This window comes from Macadamia integrifolia, chromosome 5, assembly GCF_013358625.1.
Source record: "Macadamia integrifolia cultivar HAES 741 chromosome 5, SCU_Mint_v3, whole genome shotgun sequence".
Lineage (NCBI taxonomy): Eukaryota > Viridiplantae > Streptophyta > Magnoliopsida > Proteales > Proteaceae > Macadamia > Macadamia integrifolia.
Genome location: NC_056561.1, coordinates 23,236,924 through 23,246,710, shown reverse-complemented (window position 1 = coordinate 23,246,710; position 9,787 = coordinate 23,236,924). Strand labels below are relative to the sequence as shown.

Below are 9,787 nucleotides of genomic sequence, written 5' to 3'. Positions count from 1 at the left end.
AGGGGGGAGGGGGTAGTAGCCGATGGCTAAACAACGAAGGAATAAACCAGAAAAAGAGTGAACCAAGATCCAGACATGGATCGGCAGCTAGAGACTAACTAAAGACTACAAAAGGGGGGGGGGGGGGGCTGCAACCAGAAGGAAGGCTAAGAGCGGGGAGCACCATTGATATGCAGGTTCCAGGAGGCAATGATATGACTGCTCCTAATGGAACTTGGAACAGGCCTGTGGGGAAGGGATTGGAGTTTCGCGTTAACATCAAAGGAGATGGCTTTCCAAATCTTATCCAAAGAACGAGAGTTGGAAGACCATCTCCGGATGTTTCGCTCCATCCAGATATGGTTGATGGTAGCTGAAAAGGCTAGCTTCCCAATAGTGTCGCAGATGTGGGATCTCGAAAAGGTCGAGTCAATCCAAATCCATTCTCTTTCAAAAGGAAGAATGGGCCTTGGAGAAGGCCAACATTTGGAGAGGACTAGCTTCCAAATGGAGAAGGGGCAGGAGAAGAAAATGTGAGAAATATCCTCAGAGTCGTGGGGGCAAAGGCAGCAGGAAGGGGATACAGGGATATGGCGATGAATGATGAAGGCTTGGGTGGGAAGGCAGTTGGAGAAAACTCTCCAGAGAGTAAGACTGTGACGAGGAATGTGACCTTTGAACCAAACCAGGAAGAGCCAAGGAACCGTAGGACCAGAGATACGAACAAAAAAGACCAAGCCGAGGCAGAGGAGAACATCCCATTAGATGAGTGAATCCAAATGCATTTGTCTTCTCTGCCCCGGTGGCCAGGACGGAGGGGGAAGGGAGGACCAGAGGTCAAGAAGGGGGGGAGTAATTGGGCGAGGGGACCAACCATGGGGAGTCATGATGCAGGAAACAATGGCATCCTTGGGAATACCAGAGGAGTAAATGGTTCTAGGGGAAACCAAGGAGGCCAGGATTCCCGCAAGGTGCTAAGGGTCCATCCAAAAGGAAGCAAATTGACCATTACCTATGGAGTAGGAAATGGCATTGAGAGCCAAAGGGCGCAAAGAGAGGATTTTCCTCCAGATCCAGGAACTATCCGGAGGAACTGGAGCAATCCAAAGAGGGTGCTGCTTAAGGTGGTAGGAATAGATCCAGTCAACCCAAATGCTTTTGTCCTTGGACGCAATTTTCCAAATGAGCTTAAGAATAGCAGCAGAATTGACATCTTTAATTCTCCTAATGCCATCTTCAATTCTCCTAATGCCAAGACCCCCTTTAGATTTGGGAAGGCAAATCCTGCTCTAACTAAGAGGGTGGAGAAACCTGGAAGATTCCGCCCCTTTCCAGAGGAAGGAGCAGAAGATACCTTCAATTGTCTTGATGGTGGCAACAGGAAGGGAATAAACACCAGACCAATAAAGGTATGTGGATTGCAGCACCAAATGGATGAGGGTAAGGCGGCCAGCATACGAGAGGAGCTTGCCTCTCCAGAACTGAAGCTTCTTCTTCAGGATGTCAAGCAAGGGGGAGTAGTGATGGGAGGAGAGCCTAGAGGAGAAGAGAGGGAGGCCCAAGTACTTAACAGGCAAGGAACCCAATGAGAATCCAGTAATGCCGAGAAGATGAGCTTGGGAGTCAGGGGAGACCCCGGAGAGGAAAAAACTAGATTTGAGAAGATTGATGAGGAGGCCAGAGAGGATCTCAAAGGATCGAAGTGAACCCATGATGGTGTAGATGAAGAGAGGGTCAGCTTTAGAAAAGATCATGATGTCATCGGCAAAAGCAAGATGGTGAGCCAAAAGCATTTGCATTTGGGGACCGGAGAGATCAGGCGGGATCCATGGCGGATTGAATGGATCTAGAGAGGACCTCCAGAGAGAGGGAGAAAAGAAAGGGGGAAAGAGGGCAGCCTTGCTTGATTCCTCTCCCAGAAGGAACAAAACCAACAGGGCTACCATTAACAAGAATTGAGAACATAGGAGATGAGATGCAACAGTGGATCTAATGAACAAAAGGAGGAAAAGACATGGTGAGAAGTACTTTGGAGATGAAGTCCCAGCTCAAGGTATCAAAAGCCTTACGGATGTCAATTTTGAGAAGAGCGGCGGAGGAGTGGGATTTACGATAGAACCCCTGAACAATCTCATGACAGAGCATAATGTTGTCAGCAATACTCCTACCAGCGATGAAGGTAGATTGGTTAGGGCTGACAAGCATGCTAATGGCTTTTTTTATTCTATTGGAAAGAATCTTGGCCACAAATTTATGGAGCAAGTTGCATAAGGAGATTGGCCTGAAATCATTCATGAAAACTGCATCGTCTTTTATGAGAATGAGACAGAGGAAAGTATGGTTAACCCCACGAATCTGGTTGGGGTTAAGGAAGAAACTCCGAACAGCATGGATAAGATCATGAAGAACAACGTTCCAGCAAGAGGAGAAGAATCCCATGCTGAAGCCATCAGGGCCAAGGGCTTTGTTGGCTCTATGGGAGAGAATGGCTGACAAAATTTCCTCTTCTGAAGGGATGGATTGAAGGTAGGGAAGCTGATCCTCAGGGACAAGTTTATTAAGGAGAAGGTGAGGGATGGGAGGAGGAGGAACTAAACTAGGGGGATTGAAGATACCTTGGAAATGAGAAAACAGCTTCAGCTTTGATTTCCTCAGGATTGAGAATTTTAATGCCGGAGGACATAAGCTTGGGGATCGAGTTCACATTGTTGCGAGCCTTGAGAGACCTGTGAAAGTAGACAGTGTTGGAGTCTCCAAGGTCAAGCCATTTGATGCGGGCTTTTTGACGGAGAAAGCTTTCCTCCTCACTCAAAAGCAGAGAGAGTTCAGAAGCCGTGGATTTTTCCTCAGCAGCAAGGGAGGTGCTAAGAAGGTCAGATTGAATTCTGGATTAGATGGGAGAGAAGTCTGTCCCGACAAGAGGAGACCCGAGAGGAGATGTTGCAAAAGTGGAAGTGTTCCAGATTTTGAGGGAGGCTTTGACATTCTTAAGCTTCTTGGCAAGGGCAAGAAGGGGGGAGAGGGAAGGATTGATGGGCAAGTTCCAAGCATTGCTCACCAGAGGAAGGAAGTCCGGGTGGGAGATCCACATGTCAAAGAACTTAAAGGGTTTGGGGCCAAAGGAGCAGAAGGGAAGAACATGGATAGAGATTGGACTGTGGTCAGAAATTCCAGGGAGCTCAAAGCAGGTGTGGGAAGACGGAAAGGAGTCAAGCCAAACCTCATTGACCAAAGCTCTATCCAGCTTGCAAGCCACACGGAGGTTGCCAGATCTTCTGTTGTGCCAGGTGAGCTTGACTCCCAAGCAACAGAGATCATTAAGGCTAAGATCGTCAATACAATTATTAAAGAATTCGACCGCTTGATGATTAATGGGATTTCCTCCATGCTTCTCATGACTGAACCGGATGACATTGAAGTCACCCACAATGCCCCACGGTTTAGGACCCATGGAGTGGCTAAAGGAGCGGACCTCAGTCCAAAGAAAGGATCTGCGATGGGCAAGGTTATGGGCATAAATGATGGAGAGGTAGCAGATGTGGGCTCCAGAGGGGTAGGAGATGGAGAGATGAATTGCTTGACTAGAGGAGGAGACGGCATTAATGTGGAGAGAATTGGGGTCCCAGAGAACCCAGATTCTGCCATTAGGACTATGGAGGTATTTGGAGATGTGGGACCGAGAAGGGGCTATGGAAGAAATGATACGAGAGGCATTTGCTTCAAGAATCCTAGTTTCAAGAAGGCAATAGAGATTAGAGAGGGAAGAATGAATGCGAGATCTAATGTTGGCTTGTTTGGACGAGGAATTGAGTCCTTGAACATTCCATACCGTCCAGGGGATCATTGATGAGATGGGGTGGAAGGCAGCAATTGCTCCAAGGAGCGGGGAGTAGAAGCAGAAGAAGTGCTTCGAAGGGCAATTCGACAGGAGTAACCAACAACTGGAGAGGCGCCAAGATTTGGATTGACCTTGGGCTTAGAGGACAGCTTGGCAGAGGTAGTGGTTGATCGTTTCTTCTTAGTGGATGGCTTCATCAAGGAAGGAAGGTCAGGGTAAGAGGTTTTAGCTGTGGCAGGGGCAAGGGGTAGGGCTAGAGAGGGTAATTAACCTCACAACTGGTTGCAGCTAAGGGACCAGAAACACTTCCTCCATTAGAAGAATTGATGACAGCAGTGCCTTCAGTAGCAGTAATCAGATTGGCCGAGACGTCCAATGGAGCTGAGACAACCGAATGAGCAGCCAAATTATGATGGAGTTGCATAGTGTCAGAATCATTTGAGGCCTGAATGTCAGAGCGGATGGGCAATGGCATCCTAGCAAGTGAGGAGGACCAGGGGTGCCACAGCGGAATTAGCAACGGCAGGAATCCGGTTGGGGCTTCCAAGGCCAGAGAATTGTTGGCGGCGAGGTGGCCTTCCAAGGCCAAAGGGTCGACAAGGCCAGGCAATTCCTTCGTGACCAGAGCTCCAAGAGATGCAAGTGGGGGGACTGCAGGAGCAGTGGTCGTAGATAGATGGGAATTACCAGCCAGAGATGCAGGTACAACGGCGACAGAGTGCACAAAATGAACAGCAGCAACAGGGGGCCTTCGCAAGCCAGAGCATTGGAAGGAGCACGATGACTATCGTGGTTGAGGGCCCAAAAGTGCGAGACGGCGAAGCCGAGGCGAGAAGATTAGTTGAGTGAGCGGGGAGGGCGCTAACAGAACCTCGTAGGCGAGGAGAGCCAGCAAGGTTATCGGGCAAGGGAGGAGATGGTAACGGGTTCAGAGTCGGGGCAATGGATGGAGGTGTGAAGGTATCGGATGGGATAATAGGTTCGGGTTGGCGGGTAAAGGAAGCCAAGAAATGGTCGGGTGAGTTATAAAGATTCGATGGGTAAAGTGGATGATCTTTTGGGAATTTTGAAAAGGTGTTAAGGAGGTGGACCGACAGGAATTGGTTCAAGGGATAGAAGGGGGCCGGTTCAGGACTGAAAGGTGGAGGAGTTGGATTAACCGAAGAGGTAAGTGATTCACGAGGAGCACTGGTCGAGGCTAGGGTTGAAACACAGAAGGGGGAAACATCAGGGAGAGGGAGAAGCGGTGGCAGCGATAAAGGTAAATATTAATCAAACATATAAGTAAGTATATGTTTTACTTAGAAGTAAGTATATGCACTTCCCCTTTTCAAAATTAATCTTGACGTGAATCTCCCCGTACCATGCCTGACCTTACTAAATTCATCGAATTGTCTACAAAATTAGATATTGAATTACAAGATCACACTACCTTACTACCTCTACCAATCTTTACATGTTGAAAGAATAACTGTATGGAACTGTGGAAATTTAATTATTGTGATAATACTGTGTAATCAATGCAGTACAATTCAACACCAACAGTCCTCAAAACCACCATTCTTCCCAATTAATCATAAGATGAAATTTTCACATGCATGAAGTCATTAGAAGCTGAACTTACAACTCTATCAACATCTACCCAATGTCCAAGATAGTTTACCTACTGATAGCAATCAATTGGAATTATTCAGTTTGCTGACAAGAAATCAACTGGAACCAACACTTCATGATCATTCATCATAGCTAAATTAAAGGTCATCCCTCCACTCTGCTATAGTTGTTGTTCCTTTCTTACACCTTTTTACAGTTAGGGTCTATATTTAATCCTTATCCAAAGTTTCCCTTCATCGGATGAACATACTCCGTAGAAAAACCAAATCAACAGCAGAAGCTAATAGAAAAACAGTGCTTTTAATTTGAACTACCTCCACAAAAACTTCCTCTCCAATCAGCACTATTCGAAGTCTTATGTGGTCGAAGGGCTAGGCTATGCATGTCTTTCCTCACCAACTCTCCTAGGGTAATTTTAGGCCTACCCTTGGCTCTTTTAGCTCTTTCAATCTGAATCACATCACTCTTCCGAACTGTAGCATCCAAAGGCTCTTTCAGGTCAATTGCATAGCCCTCCTAGGGGGCTGCACAAAAGCCTTTCAAACTTTTTTTTAATGATGCATATAATTCAAAGTGCAAAGAAAGATTAACCTCAGCAGTTTCTAGAACTTCAGTTTATTATATCGTAGCTTCCATTAGCAGAATAAAGGAAGAAATTACTTAGAAAACATTGTTAATCATAAGCATAGACCAGCAAACCATACCTGGTCACCTCGACGTGGATCAACTCCCAACTTCACATGTGCTTCAACAGTTTCAATGAAATTCCGCTTGGCACTAGCCTGAACAATAACTAGAAATGAACCAGAGAAACTAATGAATAATAAAATGAGAAGATGGTTGCACTTGCAACATGGAACAAAAACAATAGCAAAAGACATTTTAAATCCTACAAGGCCTTGTTGTTAAATCTGAATCAAAGCTTGGGGAACCATAAAAACAAACCAGAAATTGTAAGCTTCTTTCATATTTTGTAAAGAAATAGTCAAAGTCACATAAGATGAAAAAATCGATCACACATGTTACACACGCATACCCTTTTTATCCACATGTTGTACCATAAAGGGATACAAGCATAGTTGTCACACGGCGTCAAATCGATCCAAGGCAGTGGAGGGGTGGCTAATCGATTTGGCGATGAATCGCCCGTTATGGCGTTGCCATGGCGGTCAAATCGCCAATGTGTCATTTTTTATTTTCTCTATTTTCTATAGTTATTTAGTATGCTACTTTTTTATTTCCCCTATTTTCTAAAGTTATTTAGCATGCTATAAGCCTACAATATATACCCTATAACATATAAAACTAACATTAAGAAACATCAAATCATCAAAAATCAACATAGCCCTATCAAAATCACCCTGCATTTTACAAAAAATTGACCGTCTAGTGAATCAGGCGTGACCTGGCATCCATAGCGGTGCCATGGCGAAGCCTATCAGCCAATGGTGACCGCCATTTGTGAGTCACGTAAATCGTAGCACTGCCATGAACTTCTTTTTTTGCCAGGACGCCAAATCGCCACCTTGGCGACGCCATGACAACTATGGATATAAGGTATGTACTATCAAGATGATTCATGAAGCATCAAATTCTCAGATATATGTATGCCCCAAGAACACATCACTAAGAACTAGCATTCCTGCACTTTTAACTAAAAACTATTACATTATGCACTTTAGGACATTCTTATTGTCTTATGTTTGCTGAGTAGCTCAAATGGTTGAATTTTGTAGTCGGTATTTGCTAATTAGAATATCTACATCAAAGTTCATATGTTGAAAAAAATTGTTCAACGTTTCCATGTAACATTCCATATTCGAACAACTTTTAATTGTGAGACACGGAAACCTACAAGCAGACTTGGGAGAAAGAGAAAAAAAAACTATGTTCCCTTGGCTTTTAAACTCACAATATCAAATTGCCTCAATTTGCACCAAAGGTTTGTGCTTTCGAAACATTTGATCCACCTTTTGCTAGTAAGGCCCTGTTTGTTTAAAAGGGCATACCAGTGCATGAGGTTCCCGCCACTACAGGGTTTGGGGAGAGTCATAATGTATGCAGCCTTACCTGACTTCATGGAGAGGTAGTTTCCCGACTCAAACCCATGACCACTAGGTCGCAATTGAACAACCTTACCGTGGCATTGAGGTCCGCCTCTTAGTAAGGTCTCGTTTGTTTCCAATAGGAAAATTTACAAGATGCAATTTTTTTTTTTTTCTGGGAAAGTGCTTAAAATGATGGACATGAGGAAAATTTTTCATAGACTTCACTTTACCAGAGTGAAGCAGGCAGCGACAAAGCAAATTTTATGGGAAGGTTTACGTTTCCAGGATATTTTACTAGGAAACAAACAAGGCCCAAGTGGTGAGAATGAATTTTGTTGAATACTAGGGAAGAAAAAAAGACTTTTGGGGATCACAGGATGAGAAGTAAAGAAAATCCAAACCCAAATCTCGCTTCTTTGGAGTGAAACTCTAAAATGTTCTGGAATATCAAAAAAAAAAAAATCCAATAGAAAAGGGGGGGAAAACCCCAATATAATTCAATTTTTGGAACTCTCAAGCTTAATCAAATCCACTATGTATAACTTGGTATTTACTCTTAATCAAATCATATAAATCACCCAGTTGTGATTTCATCCAAAATATGATATTTGTGATTTTTGAATTATTGCATGGGCTATTGTGTAAGCATCTTAATTCAGTAGGACTAGGTTTTCATCAGTGAAGGCCGGAGTAGCTGAGGGACATCACATATCAACTATTGCACATATACCCCAATTAGAATTTGTTGGAACTCCTCCATTATGTTCTTTTGTTCTCCAATTGATGCACTAAGGTCTCAAAACTTGCTGGATCGAGGAGATTAATCTACAAACCAGGGTACAGACCAAGTAGGATCTGTTCACTCAAAAGTATAACCGATTTCTAGGTAAGACCTTCATTTATACTATTACAACTTAGTCATGCAGTTCCACTAACATTACCAGGATTGACATGAATATTTCGCTTCAAGTACAGAAGTCATTATACTGTGAACTGGGTGAAAGATTATGACTGTGCCGGTGTGTACTTAGGTTGTAGTATTTAGTGAGTAAGAAATATCAGGCTAAACATAATGCATAAGAAGAACATCAAAATCGTGGATTTGGCAATATCAGGCTAAACATAATGCATAAGAAGAACATCAAAATCGTGGATTTGGCAGTAATGCACAGTGAAGTAGTAAGAATCAGGAGTAGAAGAGGATCAGTTATATCGACTTCAGCTATGGCAGCATGTTCAACCGCAGCAGTTCAAAGGACTTCAGCAGATAAAATTAATAGTCAACAAATTTCAAGTTAGTCAGCCTGGAGCTTCTACATTGTCAAATAACCATTCACATACCAAGAAGAAAGAGAAATGAGAGAAGCTAATACCGACCTTGACTTCTCTTATTGCCTCCTGCAGATCGAGAACAACCTTCTGCTTCTTCTTCTCCACCTTGATTAAGGTCGGAAACGGAAGCTTCTCCTCCTCACCCACTCTCAGAACACGCCGTACCCGAAGATCAACTTCTATCCTTCTCCTCTCTTGTTCCAACTGCCTATCCTCCTCCTTCGTATCTTCTTTCTTCTCTACCTCTTCCTTTGGCGCTTCTTCTGCTGAAACAGAAAGTCTGTCTTCCGGAAGATTGGCGACTTTTGACGGATAAGATACCGGTGATATTGACGGAACATCCTTCACGTATCTAATGTCCTCCCGGGTCCAACTACGAGGTTCTTCAGTCGTCGCCGGCTCGGAGTCAGTCTCCGGTTGCCGGAGAACTGTTCTTTCAATCTCTCTTGGTCTTCGAGGTAACGGTGTTTGAGTCTGCTTGGGAAGTTCTTCCTCAGCGGAAGATGGATCCCTAAGTTTTACAGGGTAAGACACTGCCTTTAAAGGTGCAGATTGCGAAGGCCTTTCAACAGATTCATCCGTTCGACCCTCTGACTTCGTGTCAGACGAGGAAGGCGAAAAAGAACAAAAGGACCTATGGAATTGCAGAAATGAGTAACTAGAAGTTGAGTTGGTACCGTACAAAATTGATGGTTTATCTAATAGAGTTGTGGATCTAGAAAATCCCAACCCCGCACTGCAAGGAGGTTGCAGAGATGAAGAAGAACATAGGAGAAAATGGATTCGAGTAGTTTGAAGCCTGCTGCAATGGCGGCGAGCTTGAGAGAGAACAAGTTCAAGAGCTGCCATGGTTACAGAGCTCGAACAACCAGCGCTGGGGTTTTAAGAGCTCATGCTTTGGCCGTCCCGAGTCCCGAGTCCCGACTTTCCATTCGAGAAACACAGGGGTTTAAACAAATTGCAAAGATACCAATCT

The 9,787-nt window shown here is 44.3% G+C and overlaps 1 protein-coding gene across 1 annotated transcript in view; it reads right to left on the bottom strand.

The window, feature by feature from the left end:
- Window positions 1-9,719, bottom strand: part of LOC122080008 — a 21,418-nt gene extending 11,699 nt beyond the window's left edge. The window contains exons 1-2 of the mRNA XM_042646852.1: window positions 8,857-9,719; window positions 6,136-6,213 (exon numbers count right to left, since the gene is read on the bottom strand). Coding sequence (XP_042502786.1) covers window positions 6,136-6,213; window positions 8,857-9,660 — 882 coding nt within the window. The 5' untranslated portion in view covers window positions 9,661-9,719. The remainder of the gene's footprint in view (window positions 1-6,135; window positions 6,214-8,856) is intronic.
- Between the last annotated feature and the right edge of the window lie 68 nt (window positions 9,720-9,787).